The 17,655-nt window shown below is 49.9% G+C and overlaps 1 gene segment (V, D, J or C); it reads right to left on the bottom strand.

The window, feature by feature from the left end:
- Nucleotides 1-2,353: 2,353 nt before the first annotated feature.
- LOC121848023 lies at nucleotides 2,354-17,183 on the bottom strand (the record flags this gene model as incomplete). The annotated part of the segment is given in 5 exon segments: nucleotides 2,354-2,545; nucleotides 3,008-3,115; nucleotides 3,465-3,518; nucleotides 5,624-5,950; nucleotides 17,134-17,183. Coding segments are annotated over 5 exon segments (544 nt in total), but the record flags the coding sequence as incomplete, so codon positions are not given.
- Nucleotides 17,184-17,655: the final 472 nt, after the last annotated feature.

Here is a 17,655-nt window from a genome sequence, read left to right as displayed (position 1 = left end):
GTAAGAGAGGTTACAGAGCTCACCTTGTGAGAGAGGTTAGAGAACTCTCCTTGTAAAGGAGGTTAGAGAGCTCACCTCGTAAGAGAGGTTAGAGAGCTCACCTTGTGAGAGAGGTTAGAGAGCTCGAATTGTAAGCGACGTTAGAGAGCTCACATCCTAAGAAGGTTAGAGAGCTCACCTTGTGAGAGAGGTTAGAGAGTTCTCCTCGTAACGGAGGTTAGAGTGCTCACATCGTAACGGAGGTTAGAGAGCTCACATCGTAACGGAGGTTAGAGAGCTCACATAGTAAAGGAGGTTAGAGAGCTCACATCCTAAGAACGTTAGAGAGCTCACCTTGTGAGTGAGGTTAGAGAGCTCACCCTGTTAGAGAGGTTAGAGAGCTCACATCGTGAGAGAGGTTAGAGAGCTCACCTCATAAGAGAGGTTACAGAGCTCATCTCATAAGAGAGGTTAGAGAGCTCTCCTTGTAAAGGAGGTTAGAGAGCTCACATAGTCAAGGAGGTTAGAGAGCTCACCTTGTAAGAGATTAGAGAGCTCGCCTCGTAAGAGAGGTTAGAGAGCTCACATCCTAAGAAGGTTAGAGAGCTCACCTTGTAAGAGAGGTTAGAGAGCTCACCTCGTGAGAGAGGTTAAAGAGCTCACCTCTATAAGAGAGGTTAGAGAGCTCACATTGTAAGAGAGGTTAGAGAGCTCACATCGTAAGAAGGTTAGAGAGCTCACCTTGTGAGAGAGGTTAGAGGGCTCACATCGTAAAGGAGGTTAGAGAGCGCCTCGTAAGAGAGGTTAGAGAGCTCACAGTGTAAGAGAGAGGACCTGTGTTTGATTCCCGGACGGGACAGGACAGAGCGAAGCCTCAGACAGGTTTCCTTCCTCTACACACACACACACACAGACACCGCTGTTTACTGAGCAGTCGGTAGGAACCCGTTTGTTAGTCGATCGGCAGATGCCGTTTCCGGGGTTAATAATCCCTTTCATAAAAAAGTTGGTGACTCGACCCACGACTGCTTGTGGGACGTCACTGTGCGCAATTGGCTGCCACGTTTGGCCCACGAGGTATCCAGTCGGTGCGCTTTGCAGTATATTCTGTGAAGCGCTTTGAGTCGTGCGTTTCTCTCTCTCTCTCTCTCTCTCTCTGCCTCAAACACTTGACACAGTGGAGTCCTGTGGCTCAGTGGTTAGAGCACTCGCTTTGCAAGTGAGAGACCTGAGTTCAATCCCAGGCAGAGGGCGAAACCTCGGGCAAGTTTCCTTACTCCACACAGATCCTAATAATAATCCCTCCAAAAAACCAAAAAAAAACAATAATAAATTGGTCATTTTCAATCTACGACTGTTTGTGGGACATTGCTCTGCGCAATTGGCTGCCGCTTTCGCCCACAAACATACAGTCAATTCACTTTACAGTATATTCTGTGAAGCGCTTTGGGACGTCCTCCCGACGTGAAAAGCGCTGTATCAAATGCGAGGATTATTATTATTATTATTATTGACGTGGAAATGAGATTGAGGGACGACGAGTCGTTTGGAAAAGTAATTTTATTGAATTCAAATGAAAGCCGCGCCGAGGTACAGAGGGTATTAATAGCCAAACAGGATAAAGCCAAACAAAGCCAAATGCGATTTAAATTCGGGTGTACACAGCGCCACTCGCTCACGCTCTCTCGCTCACAACTCACTCACACAGACACACTCACACACACACTCGCTCACTCGCTCACGTACTTTCCCACACGCTCTCTCTCTCTCTCTCTCTCTCTCTCACGCGCAGAGAGGGGTCTGGGCGGCGGCGTTCAATCTGAAACCGATTCGAAACTAACCTCAAAGAAAAACAAGTGTCAATCTAAACCGCATCGGGTTTTCTGAGAAGTCAGCTCAGCGAGGCGTGGGCGGGCGGGCGGGCGGGCGGGCGGAGAGCTGACAGGGAAGTGGACTGTCTTTTCTCCTCCCCTTCTCTGCACTTCCCCTACCTCACTCCGTCCTCTCCATCTCCCCATCCCTTTCGCCCACAAAACACACAGTCACTGCGGCTTCGTGTGTCCTGCGAAGCGCTTTGAGACGTCTCGAAGACGTGATCGGGCGCTGTGTCAAATACATTGATTACTGTTCTCACTTACGCATTCTCTCTCCGTCTCTCTCTTTCTCTGTCTCACTCTCTCCGTCTCTCTCTCTCTCTGTGTGTCTCTCTCACTCAATCTCTCTCTCGCCCTCCCACTCTGTCTTTCTCTCTGTCTCTCTGTGTCTCTCTCACTCAGTCTCTCTCTCTCTCTCTCTCTCTCTCTCCGTCTCATTCACAGTCTCTCTCTCCCTGTCTCTCTCTCTCAGTCTTTCTCAGTCTCACACACACACACACAGTCACTACATTTTACAGGGAGACCTGGGAAGCACTTTGAGGTGTCCTCCCGGGGGAGAGCGGGGCGCCGGGTCAGATTATTCTTATGTTTATTAAACAAGCTTTAGCAGCAAAAGAGAATAAAATTGCTTTTAAAAAGTGCAGCAGATCTTTCTGATTATTTCCAAGTCCGTATCCTCAAAGCTTTTTATCCTGTAAGATAATTAATACAGTTTAGACGCAGCCTGTGAACGTGTGTGTGTGTCTGTCTGTCTGTCTGTCTGTCTGTCTGTCTGTCTGTCTGTCTGTCTGTCTGTCTGTCTGTCTGTCTGTCTGTCTGTCTGTCTGTCTGTCTGTCTGTCTGTCTGTCTGTCTGTCTGTCTGTCTCTGTGTCTCTGTGCGTGTCTGTCTCTGTCCATGTGTGTGTCTCTGTCCATGTGTGTGTCTCACTGTGTCTGTACGCGTGTCTCTCTATGTCTGTATGTGTGTATCTGTGTGTGTGTGTGTGTGTGTGTGTGTGTGTGTGTGTGTGTGTGAAGACACCCGGCTGATCACGCTGACGGGTTTCCGTGCGTGTCTGTGTGTGTCAGACACCCGGCTGATCACGCTGACGGGTTTCCACGTGTGTCAGACACCCGGCTATTTACGTGACGGGCTTCCGCGCTGTCCCAATACCTTTAGAAATCCAAATTCTTGCCGTCAGCAAACCGCCGCTCGCTATGAACTTGAATAGAATCATTCTTAGCCCCAAAATTTTCAGAGCGAACATGTTGAGGAGCGAATCTAAGAGACGCACAGAGAGGAAAATATAAAGTTAGGTGAGGAGTTTGAAATCGATCCTGTACACAGAGAGAGAGAGAGAGAGAGAGACTGAGACGGAGAGAGACAGAGAGGGGGAGGGAGAGAGAGTGAGAGTCACAGAGAGAGAGAGAGTGGAGCCTGGCGATGACCGGTTTTGTGACGAGCTTGAAATCAACCCTTTAGCCCGCAATAAACACAGTCACTACACCGTACAGTGTATCCTGTGAAGCACTTTGAGACGTCTCGAAGAGGTGATAATTCGCTGTGTCAAACGCAAGGACTATTATTCGGGATTATGGTTTGCGAATGTTTTGTGTGTGTAAGTTCTAACCTGAGTTCGATTCTGATCCCTGAGTCACACAATCCTGAGTTGCATTACCAGTAGCTGTCGGAAAAGGAAACTGGTCGATTAGTCTGTGTCTCCGACTGTGTGTGTGTGTGTGAGATAGAGAGAGAGAGTGTGTGTGTGTGAGAGAGAGAGAAAGTGTGTGTGTGAGATAGAGAGAGAGTGTGAGATAAAGTATGTGTGTGAGATTAGAGAGAGAAAGTGTGTGTGTGTGTGATAGAGAGTGTGAGATAGAGAGAGAACGTGTGTGTGTGTGTGATAGAGAGAGAGAAAGTGTGTGTGTGTGTGTGTGAAATAGAGAGAGAGTGTGTGTGTGAGATAGAGAGTGTGAGATAAAGTGTGAGATAGAGAGAGAACGTGTGTGTGTGAGAGATAGAGAAAGTGTGTGTGTGTGTGAGATAGAGAGAAAGTGTGTGTGAGATAGAGAGAGAGTGTGAGATTAAAGTGTGTGTGTGAGAGAGAGAGAAAGTGTGTGTGTGTGAGAGAGAAACTGTGTGTGTGTGTGAGATAATGTGTGTGTGAGATAGTGTGTGTGAGTTGTTTGTTTGTGTGAGAGAGAGTGTGTGAGATAGTGTGTTTGTGAGAGAGTGTGTGTGAGTGAGTTGTGTGTCTGAGATAGAAAGTGAGTGTGTGTGTGTGAGATAGAGAGAGAGAGTGTGTGTGAGATAGAGAGTGTGTGTGTGTGAGATAGAGAGAGAGAGAGTGTGTGTGAGAAAGAGAGAGTGTGTGTGTGAGAAAGAGAGTGTGTGTGTGTGAGATAGAGAGAGAGTGTATGTGTGTGAGATAGAGTGTGTGTGTGTGTGAGATAGAGAGAGAGAGAGAGTGTGTGTGAGAAAGAGAGAGTGTGTGTGTGAGAAAGAGAGTGTGTGTGTGAGAAAGAGAGTGTGTGTGTGTGTGAGATAGAGAGAGTGTGTATGTGTGTGAGAGAGAAACTGTGTGTGTGTGAGATAATGTGTGTGTGTGAGTTGTTCGTTTGTGTGAGAGAGAGTGTGTGAGATAGTGTGTTTGTGAGAGAGTGTGTGTGAGTGAGTTGTGTGTCTGAGATAGAAAGTGAGTGTGTGTGAGATAGAGAGAGAGAGTGTGTGTGAGATAGAGAGAGAGTGTGTGTGTGAGATAGAGTGTGTGTGTGAGAGAGAGAGTGTGTGTGAGAAAGAGAGAGAGTGTGTGTGAGAAAGAGAGAGTGTGTGTGTGAGAAAGAGAGAGTGTGTGTGTGTGTGAGAGAGAAACTGTGTGTGTGTGTGAGATAATGTGTGTGTGAGATAGTGTGTGTGAGTTGTTCGTTTGTGTGAGAGAGAGAGTGTGTGTGAGATAGTGTGTTGGTGAGAGAGTGTGTGTGAGTGAGTTGTGTGTCTGAGATAGAAAGTGAGTGTGTGTGAGATAGAGAGAGTGTGTGTGTGAGATAGAGAGAGAGTGTGTGTGTGAGATAGAGAGAGTGTGTGTGTGTGAGATAGAGAGAGAGAGTGTGTGTGAGATAGAGAGAGTGTGTGTGAGATAGAGAGAGTGTGTGTGAGTGAGGGTGTGTGTGTGTGGGAGATAGAGAGAGAGTGTGTGTGAGATAGAGAGAGAGAGAGTGTGTGTGTGTGAGATAGAGAGAGAGTGTGTGTGTGTGTGAGATAGAGAGAGAGTGTGTGTGTGTGTGTGTGAGATAGAGAGAGTGTGTGTGAGATAGAGAGAGAGAGAGTGTGTGTGTGTGTGTGAGATAGAGAGAGTGTGTGTGAGTGAGGGTGTGTGTGTGTGAGATAGAGAGAGAGAGAGTGTGTGTGTGTGTGAGATAGAGAGAGTGTGTGTGTGTGTGAGATCGAGAGAGAGAGTGTGTGTGTGAGTGAGTGTGTGTGTGTGGGAGATAGAGAGAGAGAGAAAGTGGGTGTGAGTGATTGAGAGAGTGTGTGAGAGAGACAACGAAAGAGAGACAGAGAGACTGAGACAGATGCGAGTGTGTGTGTGTGTGAGTGAGTGAGTGAGTGCGCGCGTGAGTGAGTGTGTGGGACAGTTAAGAGAGAGCACGTGTGAGGGCGCGGGCGCGTGCCTGAGTGATGCGCCTTACAGCGTATCCCGTGAAGCGCTTTGAGGCGTCTCGACCGCCCGATAAGGCGCTGGGTCCAACGCCGGGATTATTGTATGTCGCAATTAACGTCACAACCTACCCACACTTGTCTGAGGCGGTGTGTACTTTGCCTCAGCGCTCACATTTTTCCCCTCGTGTTGTACGATGCACCTCATTCCCGTCGTGTCTTGAGGCACGGTGAGGAACGAAGTTTTATGGTAGAGCTTATGGTCGATTATTGCAATTGAACTGGAGGTGGTGGCGCTCTTCGTCAGATCCATGTCGTTGATATCATGCACCAAGATGCTTAGCTCTTTGGGTATATATTCATCGGCCAGACAGAGGGCTGCCGGGTCACTCGCAGGTGGGTTGCTTTTGATGGCGGGATAAAACATGGTCACCTTCGGATTCACGGGTTTGTTTCGCTCTGCGGGGGATGGAGGGAAAGGGGAAAAGGAGAGAGAGGGAGGGAGGGAGGGAAGGGAGAGGGAGGTTAGTTCAGTTTTGTGTCTGTGCGTCGCTGAGAGGGGGGGGACAGAGAGTGAGAGACTGAGAGAGAAACTGAAGACAGAGAGAGAGAGAGAGAGAGAGAGGAGAGTGAGACAGAAAGAAAGAAACAGAGAGAGAGAGACTGATACACACAGAGTCACTTGACTGACAATCCCACAGATATATAAAACAGTTTGGCCCACAAAACACACAGTCAATTCATTCGACAGTGTATCTCCTGTGAAGCGCTTTGAGACGTCTCGAAGACGTGATTAAGGGGCCGTGGTCAAACGCGAGGATTATTATGGTTTATTATTTATTATTGTGTCCCTTGGTACCCTGATCTAACGAAACATCCATCCACCTCAGTCAGGAAGAGAGGCAAAGAGAGACTGACTGAGAGACAAACACAGGGAGACAGACACACAGAGAGAGACAGACAGAGAGAGAGAGACTGAGACAGAGAGAGAGAGACTGAGACAGATAGAGACAGACACACACAGAGGCAGACACACAGAGAGAGACAGACACACACAGAGAGAGACGGACACACACAGAGAGAGACGGACACACACAGAGAGAGACGGACACACACAGGGAGAGACGGACACACAGGGAGAGACGGACACACACAGAGAGAGACGGACACACACAGAGAGAGACGGACACACAGAGAGAGACAGACACACACAGAGAGAGACAGACACACACAGGGAGAGACGGACACACACAGGGAGAGACGGACACACACAGAGAGAGACGGACACACACAGAGAGAGACAGACACACACAGAGAGAGACGGACACACACAGAGAGAGACGGACACACACAGAGAGAGACGGACACACACAGAGAGAGACGGACACACACAGAGAGAGACGGACACACACAGAGAGAGACGGACACACACAGAGAGAGACGGACACACACAGAGAGAGACGGACACACACAGAGAGAGACGGACACACACAGAGAGAGACGGACACACACAGAGAGAGACGGACACACACAGAGAGAGACGGACACACACAGAGAGAGACGGACACACACAGAGAGAGACGGACACACACAGAGTGATACAGAGAGACAGACACACACAGAGAGAGAGAGACAGACAGACAGACAGAGACAGACAGACACAGAGAGAGAGAGACTGAGACAGAGAGACAGACACAGAGAGAGAGAGAGAGACTGAGACAGAGAGAGACAGACACACAGAGAGAGACAGACACACACAGAGAGACAGACTGAGACAGAGAGATACACACACACACACACAGAGATAAACAAATTCACTTTGCACAGTTAACTTTGCAACAGGAACCAAGCGCAGAGAGATTTAAGATAAGAAAGTCGCATTTAATTCTAAATTTATCTGTTAACGTGCTTTATCAGCTCTCTCTCACCTCCGAGACAGGAGGTTGTGGGTTCAAGACACACAGACACACACACACACACTGGGCTCAATCCGCCCACAGAAAACACAGTCACTACACTTTACAGTGTATCCCGTGAAGCGCTCTGAGGCTATTATTACAACTTGCGTCAGACGAGAGAGAGAGAGAGAGAGAGAGACTGAACCAAAAGGCTATCAGTAATCCTGGCATTTGATCGAGCTTCTCAAAGCGCTTCACAGGACACCCTGCAAAGTGTAGTGACTGTGTGTGTTCGTTTTGTGGGCGAGACACGGCAGCCGATCGGGCCCCAGCGACGTCCCCGCGAACAGCCGTGGGGGCAGTGACCAAATTATGATTGTGTTGAAGCGATTATTTCACCCCCCGGGAAAGCGATCCCCCAATCGACTTAACAAGCGGCTTCCTACTGACTGCCGGGAAACACAGGCGTGTGCGTGTGCGTGTGTGACCTGTCTCTCTGTCTCTCTCTCTGTCTCTCTCTGTCCCTTTCTCTCTGTCTCTCTGTCTCTGTCTCTTTCTCTCTGTCTCTTTCTCTCTGTCTCTCTCTGTCTCTTTCTCTCTGTCCCTTTCCCTCTGTCTCTTTCTCTCTGTCTCGTTCTGTCTCTTTCTCTCTGTCTCTCACTGTCCCTTTCCCTCTGTCTCTTTCTGTCTCTCTTGTTCTTTTCTCTCTCTGTCCCTTTCTCTCTGTCCCTTTCTCTCTGTCTCTCTCTGTCCCTTTCTCTCTGTCCCTTTCTCTCTGTCTCTCTCTGTCCCTTTCTCTCTGTCCCTTTCTCTCTGTCTCTCTCTGTCCCTTTCTCTCTGTCCCTTTCTCTCTGTCCCTCTCTGTCTCTTTCTCTCTGTCCCTCTCTGTCTCTTTCTCTCTGTCTCTTTCTCTCTGTCCCTTTCTCTCTGTCCCTTTCCCTCTGTCTCTTTCTCTCTGTCTCTTTCTCTCTGTCTCTCTCTGTCCCTTTCTCTCTGTCTCTTTCTCTCTGTCTCTCTCTGTCCCTTTCTCTCTGTCCCTCTCTGTCTCTTTCTCTCTGTCTCTCTCTGTCCCTTTCTCTCTGTCTCTCTCTGTCCCTTTCCCTCTGTCCCTTTCTCTCTGCCCCTTTCTCTCTGTCTCTTTCTCTCTGTCTCTTTCTCTCTTGTTCCTTTCTCTCTGTCTCTTTCTCTCTTGTTCCTTTCTCTCTGTCTCTTTCTGTCTCTCTCTTTCTCTCTGTCTCTCTGTCCCTTTCTCTCTGTCTCTCTGTCCCTTTCTCTCTGTCTCTTTCTGTCACTTTCTCTCTGTCTCTTTCTGTCTCTTTCTCTCTGTCTCTTTCTGTCTCTTTCTCTCTGTCCCTTTCTCTCTGTCTCTCTCTGTCCCTTTCTCTCTGTCTGTCTCTCTGTCCCTTTCTCTTTGTCTCTCTCTGTTCCTTTCTCTCTGTCTCTCTCTGTCCCTTTCTCTCTGTCTCGTTCTCTCTGTCCCTTTCTCTCTGTCTCTCACTGTCCCTTTCCCTCTGTCTCTTTCTGTCTCTCTCTTGTTCCTTTCTCTCTGTCTCTTTCTCTCTGTCTCTTTCTCTCTGTCCCTTTCTCTCTGTCCCTTTCTCTCTGTCTCTCTCTATCCCTTTCTCTCTGTCTCTCTGTCTCTTTCTCTCTTGTTCCTTTCTCTCTGTCTCTTTCCCTGTCTCTCTCTCTCTGGGCATGTGTGTGTGAGTATGTGTTATGAGAAGGTGTGCGTCTCTGTTTCTCTCTCTCTCTCTCTCTCTCTCTCTGTCTATCTCAGTCCCTCACCCACCCACCCGAAGACTGGGAGAGAGAGAGAGAGAGAGAGAGAGGGCGATAAGAGTCCTGGGAAGCGCTTTGAGACGTCCTCTATCTCTCAATCTCAATCTCTCTCTCTGCCTCTCTCTCAATCTTTCTCTCTCTCTCTCTCTCCCTCTGTTTCCCTCTGTCTTTCTCTCTTCGTCTGTCTGTTTCTCACAATAAAATCTCTCGCTCACAAACGACAGTTGGTGGGCGTCGCTGTGCGCGAATTTGGGTGCCACGTTTTGCCCACAAACAGACTCTCTCTCTCTCTCTCTCTCTCTCGGTCTTTTATTTGAAGCGTTAAAGATAGTGCGATAGCGTGAACGAGACGCTGAGAGAGGGAGAGAGAGAGAGAGAGAGAGGGGGAGAGAATTCTGTGGTCAGACACACACCTGCGTCTTGAAAGGTTCAGTTTCAACGGCTGTTCAATGTCACCTCATAAACCGTCTCTCTGTTTCTCTCTCTGTGAGTCTTTCTCTCTGTGTCTGTCTCTCTCAGTCACTCTCATTCTCTCTCTCTCTCTCTCTCTCTGTCTCTCGCTTTGAGTCTATAATAATAATAATAGTAGTCCCGGCGTTTGACCCGGCGCCTCATCACGTCTTCGAGACGTCTCAAAGCGCTTCACGGGATACACTGTAAAGTGCAGTGACTGTGTTTTGTGGGTGAAACTCTCTCTCTCTCTCTCTGTCTTTGTCTCTTTCTCTCTGTCTCTCTCTCTCTCTCTCTGTGTGTGTGTGTCTATCTCTGTGTGTCTCTACGTCTCTCTCTCCCTCCCGGTGTCCACGGCTGTTTGTGGGGATGTCGCGGCGCACGGGGGCTAAGCACACAGTCACTACACTTTACAGCGAGTCCCGGGAAGGGCTTTGAGACGTCCTCCCGGGGGCGAGAGAGAAAGAGAGACGCACGCACACACACGTGGAGACACAGAGAGAGAGAGAGAGCGAGACAAAGAGGCCCACACAGAGGGAGACACACGCACAGACCCTCTCTGTCGCTCTCTGTTAAAGCGCTCTTGAGACGCTTGTGGAGTCCTGTAGCTCAGTGGTTAGAGCACTCGCTTTGCAAGCGAGAGACCTGAGTTCAATCCCAGGCAGAGGGCCAAACCTTGGGCAAGTTTCCTTACTCCACACAGAGCCTAATAATAATCCCTCCAAAAAACCAAAAACAATAATAAATTGGTCATTTTCAATCCACGACTGTTTGTGGGACATTGCTGTGCGCCATTGGCCGCCGCGTTCGCCCACAAATAGACAGTCAATTCACTTTACAGTGTGTTCTGTGAAGCGCTTTGGGACGTCCTCTCCCGACGTGAAAAGCGCTCTATCAAATGCAAGGATTATTAAGGATTATTATTTTACCCTGCATGAGAGTTTCGCTGGTTTTGAGAGCGGTACAGACATGTGCAGTCGCACGCAGGCACAAACCCCCCAGACACGCAGACACACACACGCACGCACACAGAGCGAGACAGAGAGGGAGATACAGAGAGAGAGAGAGAGAGAGACGCAACACAGTGTGTGAGAGACAGAGAAATAGACAGAGAGAGCGAGTCAGAGAGACAGTGATGCACACACACACACACACATACACACTCTCACAGACGGACAGAGTGAGACAGAGAGAGAGAGGGAAAGAGACACACAGAGCGAGGGAGAGGCAGAGACGGGGTGGGGGCGGGGGGTTATACACAGACAGCGTGTGAGAGAGAGAGAGAGAGAGAGAGATACACACAGCAAAGGAGACAGATACAGAGAGGGAAGTTTTAAGTTTCAGGCACTTACTGGGTTCCACCGTGAGTTTGGTCCCAGCCCCGAACACAAGCTTAGTGGCTTCACCCGCATAACACAGCCTAAACCGGCTTCACAAGAACCCCAGCTCACAAATATAATAATAATCCCGGCATTTGATAGAGCGCTTTTCACGTCGGGAGAGGACGTCCCAAAGCGCTTCACAGAACGCACTGTGAAGTGAATTGACTGTGTGTTTGTGGGCGAACGCGGCAGCCCATCGGGCACAGCAATGCCCCACAAACAGTCGTGGATTGAAAATGACCAATTTATTATTGGTTTTGGGTTTTTGGAGGGACTATTATTAGGCTCTGTGTGGAGTAAGGAAACTCGCCCGAGGTTTGGCCCTCTGCCTGGGATTGAACTCGGGACTCTCGCTTCCAAAGCGAGTGCTCTAACCACTGAGCTACAGGACTCCACAATATAATAATAATCCCGGGGTTTGACCCAACGCCTGATCACGTCTGCGAGACGTCTCAAAGCGCTTCGCAGGACACACTGCAAGGCGGAGTAGTGACTGGCGTGGATGGAAGTGGCCACATTATTATTTTTTTAATTATATTATATTATGACCCCCGGGACAGTGATCCCCCATTCGACTAACAAGCGGGTTCCTACTGACTGCTGGGAAACACAGGCGTGTGTGTGTGTGTGTGTGTGTGTGGAATAAAGAAACTTGCCTAAGGTTTGGCCCTGTCCTGTCCGGGAATTGAACCCGGGTCCTCTGGCTTGTGAGACGAGGGGTCTAACCCCTGAGCTACAGGGGCTGTGGGGTGTGGGGCGAAGGGTCTAACCCCTGAGCTACAGGGGCTGTGGGGTGTGAGGGGAGGGGTCTAACCCCTGAGCTACAGGGGCTGTGGGGTGTGGGGCGAAGGGTCTAACCCCTGAGCTACAGGGGCTGTGGGGTGCGAGGGGAAGGGTCCGACCCCTGAGCTACAGGAGTCTGACCCCTGAGCTACAGGACTCCACGAGAGAGAGATACACAGAGAGAGACAGACACACAAAGACAGAGTGTGAGAGACAGACAGATATTGCAAGAAAAATGGTCACTCAATCCACGACTGTTTGCGGGGACGTCGCTGTGCACAATTGGCTGCCGCGTTTCGCCCACAAAACACACGGTCACTACGCTTCACAGTGTATTCTGTGAAGCGCTTTGAGACGTCTCAAAGACGTGATGAGGCGCCGGGTCAAATGAAAGGATTACTATTATAGAGACACATGGATCGGTGAGCGGGTATGCGAGAGACAGAGCGAGAGGTCAGAGAGAGAGACAGTAGGAGACACACACACACACACACAGAAGTGTGAGTGGCAGAAAGAGAGAGCGAGAGAGACAGTGACACACACACGCACACACGGTGTGTGAGAGAGAGACACACGCGGAGAGCGAGTGAGGGAGAGGGACAGATACAGAGGGGAGGTTTTAAGTTTCAGGCACTCGGTGGGTTGCACAGTGAGTTCGGTTCCAGCCCCGAACACAAGCTTTGCGGCCTAACCCACCATAACACAGCCTAAACCCAGGTGTCTGTCTGCATGTACAGACAGACAGACAGACACACAGACAGACACACAGACAGACAGACAGACAGACAGACGCACGCAGCGATACACTATATTCCTTGCATTTGATACAGCGCCTTATCATGTCTTCGTAGACGTCTCAAAGCGCCTTCACAGGATACAGGACAGACAGACAGACAGAGTGACACACACACATACACAGACAGTGTGTGAGGGAGACACACACACACACACACACACACAGAGCGAGGGAGAGACAGACAGAGACAGAGACAGGAGGGGGTTTAAGTTTCAGGCACTTGCTGGGCTCCGCAGTGAGTTTAGTCCCAGCCCCAAGCACAAGCTTGTCAGCAGCATCATAATAATTCACACAGTTTAAAACAGGTTTGACAAAAACCCGGGTTACTTTCCGGGCGGTACGATAAATCCCTTCGAATTTGATTTTAAAAAAAAAGAGTCAAAAATAATTTGGTGACTTCAACCCACGGGACGCTGCCGTGCGTAGTTGGCGGCAGTGCTTCACCCGCGAAACACACAGTCACTCCGCCTGACATTATACCTTGTGAAGCGCTTTTGAGACGTCCCAACGACGTGGTAAAATGCGGTGTATCAAATGCAAGGATTATTATTATTATTGTTGTTGTTTTACGAGATAGAGGGAGAGAGAGATACGCAGAGATTGCGAGAGACAGAGACACACACACGCAGTGAGAGAGAAAGACAGAGACTCACACACACAGTGTGAGAGAGACAGAGACACACACACACACACAGTGAGAGAGAAAGACAGACACACACACACAGTGTGTGAGAGACAGAGACACACACACACAGTGAGAGAGAAAGACAGACTCACACACACAGTGTGAGAGAGACAGAGACACACACACAGAGAGAAAGACAGAGACACACACACACAGTGTGAGAGAGACAGAGACACACACACACAGTGTGAGAGAGACAGACACACACACACAGTGTGAGAGAGACAGAGACACACACACACACAGTGTGAGAGAAAGACAGACACACACACACACAGTGTGAGAGACAGAGACACACACACACAGTGTGAGAGAGACAGAGACACACACACACACACAGAGAAAGACAGAGACACACACACACCGTGTGTGAGAGACAGAGACACACACACACACACAGTGAGAGAGAAAGACAGAGACACACACACACAGTGTGAGAGAGACAGAGACACACACACACACAGTGAGAGAGAAAGACAGAGACTCACACACACAGTGTGAGAGAGACAGAGAGACACACACACACACACACACACACAGAGAAAGACAGAGACTCACACACACAGTGTGAGAGAGACAGAGACACACACACAGTGAGAGAGAAAGACAGAGACTCACACACACAGTGTGAGAGAGACAGAGACACACACACACACAGTGAGAGAGAAAGACAGAGACTCACACACACAGTGTGAGAGAGACAGACACACACACAGTGAGAGAGACAGAGACACACACAGTGTGAGAGAGACAGAGACACACACACACAGTGAGAGAGAAAGACAGACAAACACACACAGTGTGAGAGAGATAGAGACACACACACACAGTGAGAGAGAGAGACAGAGACACACACAGTGAGAGAGAAAGACAGAGACTCACACACACAGTGTGAGAGACACAGAGACACACACACACACAGTGAGAGAGAAAGACAGAGACTCACACACACAGTGTGAGAGAGACAGAGACACACACACACACACAGAGAAAGACAGAGACTCACACACACAGTGTGAGAGAGACAGAGACACACACAGTGAGAGAGAAAGACAGAGACTCACACACACAGTGTGAGAGAGACAGAGACACACACACACACGCAAACACAGTTAGAGTGAGCGAGAGACACATCCAGAGTGAGAGAAAGAGAGCGAGAGAGAGAGAGACGCGCACAAAAAAGAGAGACAGAGCGAGTGAGAGAGAGATAGATACAGACACACAGAGTGAGAGGGAGAGGCGCACACACACACACACACAGAGTGCGGGGGAGACAGATACAGAAGGGAGGTTTAATTTTCAGGCACTTACTGGGTTCCACAGTGAGTTTGGTTCCAGCCCCAAACACAAGCTTAGCGGTGTAACCCACATAACACAGCCTAAACCGGCTTCACAAAAAGCCCGGGTGTCCGTCTGCGTGGACAGAGAGACAGAGACAGACACAGAGAGGGAGACAGAGACACACACACACGAGAGAGACAGACACACACACACGAGAGAGACAGACACACACACAGAGAGAGACAAACAGGCAGAGACACGCACACGCGCGCACAGCAATATAATACATTGGATACATATATCTATCTTCGAGACGTCTCAAAGCGCTTCACAGGATGCACTGTGAAGTGATCAGACAGACAGAGAGAGAGAGAGAGTGACTGACGGACAGAGAGACGGACAGAAAGAGAGAGAGAGAGAGAGACACACACACACAGTGTGGGAAATAGATAGAAACACACACACACAGCACACAGAGAGAGAGAGAGAGAGAGACATACGCCGACATAACGCACACGCCGAGCGAAAGAGAGAGCGAGACAGATGCGGAGAGGGGGGTTTAGGTTTCAGGCACTTACTGGGCTCCACAGTGAGTTTGGTCCCAGCCCCAAACACAAGCTTCCTGGTGTACTCATCTCCATAAGCACAGTTTAAAGTGGCTTCACAAGAACCCCAGGTGTGTACACGTGAGAGACGGGGAGAGAGAGAGAGACACACACACACACACACACACAGAGACGCAGACACGCACACACAGAGTGAGGGAGTTTGAAGTTTCAGGCACTTACTGGGCTCCACGGTGAGTTTGGTCCCAGCCCCAAACACGAGCTTCTCAGTAGTACCATAACCAACACAGTTTAAAACGGGTTGACAAAAACCCAGGTTGCACGAGAGAGAGAGAGAGAGAGAGGCGCACAGAGAGTGTGAGAGGCAGAGAGCGAGAGACACGGGGGAGTGTGTGAGAGAGAGAGACACACACGCACAGAAACACACGCACGCACACAGTGAGAGAGGCACACAGACACGGGGACACACATCCGCACAGGCAGCGCGTGAGAGAGAGAGAGAGAGAGAGAGACGCACACGCACAGCGAAGGGGAGAGAGAGGGAGAGAGACACAGAGACAGACACAGAGGGGGAAGTTTTAAGTTTCAGGCACTTACTGGGTTCCACGGTTAGTTTGGTTCCAGCCCCAAACACAAGCTTAACAGGTTGCACGATAGAGAGAGAGAGGCGCACAGAGAGTGTGAGAGGCAGAGAGCGAGAGAGAGACACGCACGCACGGTGAGAGAGAGACTTACAGACAGACAAAAACATAACACACAGACAGCGTGTGAGACAGAGAGAGAGAGAGATACAGAGGGGGAAGTTTTAAGTTTCAGGCACTTACTGGGTTCCACGGTGAGTTTGGTCCCAGCCCCAAACACGAGCTTCTCAGTATCATAGTCAGCACAGTTTAAAACGGGTTGACAAAAACCCGGTTACACGAGAGACAGAGAGAGAGAGAGAGACACGGGGAGCGTGAGAGACAGAGAGAGAGAGAGACACACACCGAAACACACACACACACACAGAGTGCGAGAGGGGAGTTTTAAGTTTTAGGCACTTACTGGGTTCCACGGTGAGTTTGGTTCCAGCCCCAAACACAAGCTTAGTGCTTCCACCCACATAAGCACAGTCTAACCTCACTTCACAATAACCCGGGTGTCTGGGAGCGACACAGAGAGAGAGAGAGACAGACAGAGACACATACAAAGGCACAGCGCGGGAGGGAGGGAGGGAGGGAGAGAGAGAGATGGATACAGAGAGAGGGAGTATGAACTTTCAGGCACTTACTGGGTTCCACGGTGAGTTTGGTTCCAGCCCCAAACACAAGCTTGGTGGTGTAATCCCTTAAGCACAGTCTAACCTCGCTTCACAATAACCCGGGTGTCTGGGAGACACACACACACACACACAGCGAGGGAGGGAGGGAGAGAGAGAGAGAGAAAGACAGATACAGAGAGGGGAGTTTGAACTTTCAGGCACTTACTGGGTTCCACGGTGAGTTTGGTTCCAGCCCCAAACACAAGCTTATCGGTGTAATCCCTTAAGCACAGTCTAACCTCGCTTCACAATAACCCGGGTGTCTGGGAGAGACACACAGACACAGAGAGAGAGAGAGAGAGAGACGCACAAACACACAGCGAGGGAGGGAGGGAGGGAGGGAGAGAGACGGATACAGAGAGGGGAGTTTGAAGTTTCGGGCACTTACTGGGTTCCACGGTGAGTTCGGTTCCAGCCCCAAACACGAGCTTGGCATAAAGCACAGACTAAACCGGCTTCACAAAAACCCGGGTGTCTTGTGCGCGCACACGTGAGAGAGACAGACACACAGGGCGAGGGAGGGAACTGGTCATGATAATCTCTGGCGCTTGACCCGGCGCCTGATCACGTCTTCGAGACGCCTCAAAGCGCTTCGCGGGACGCACCGTCAAGTGAACGGACAGGAGACAGAGAGACAAGACAGTTAGAGAGAGAGAGAGAGAGAGAGAGAGAGCGTGCACAGACGGATAAAGAGAGGGGCGATCGAAGTTTCAGGCACTTACTGGGTTCCACGGTGAGTTTAGTTCCAGTCCCAAACACAAGCTTGTCAGCGGCGCCCAAATAGGCACAGTTTACACCCGCTTCACAAAAACCCGGGTGACAAGGACAGAGAGAGAGAGAGAGAGCGCGTGTGGCAGAGAGAGAGGGAGAGAGATAGAGAGAGAGAGACGGAGAAAGAAAGAGAGGGACACATATGTATACACACACACACAGAGAGAGACAGAGATAGAGACTCACACGCGCTCACGGAGTGAGAAAGAGAGACACGCAGATAGACAGAGAGAGAGAGACAGAGAGAGAAACACACAGATAGAGACACACACACACACAGACACACACACAGATCCGATTATTATTATTCAGCAAAGACCGCTCTCTCGCTTCACGGCTGTTTGTGGGGACGTCGCTGTGCTCAACCGGGGCCTAAACACACAGTCACTACACTTACTGAGAGAGAGAGCGGGGTGGTGTGGGGGGGAAAGAGAGAGAGAGAGAGGGAGAGGTAGAGAGAGACTTACTGGGTT

This window comes from Callorhinchus milii, unplaced genomic scaffold (assembly GCF_018977255.1).
Source record: "Callorhinchus milii isolate IMCB2004 unplaced genomic scaffold, IMCB_Cmil_1.0 Scaffold390, whole genome shotgun sequence".
Lineage (NCBI taxonomy): Eukaryota > Metazoa > Chordata > Chondrichthyes > Chimaeriformes > Callorhinchidae > Callorhinchus > Callorhinchus milii.
Note: the sequence above shows the minus strand (reverse complement) of the source record. Positions and strands in the feature narration are given on the sequence as shown.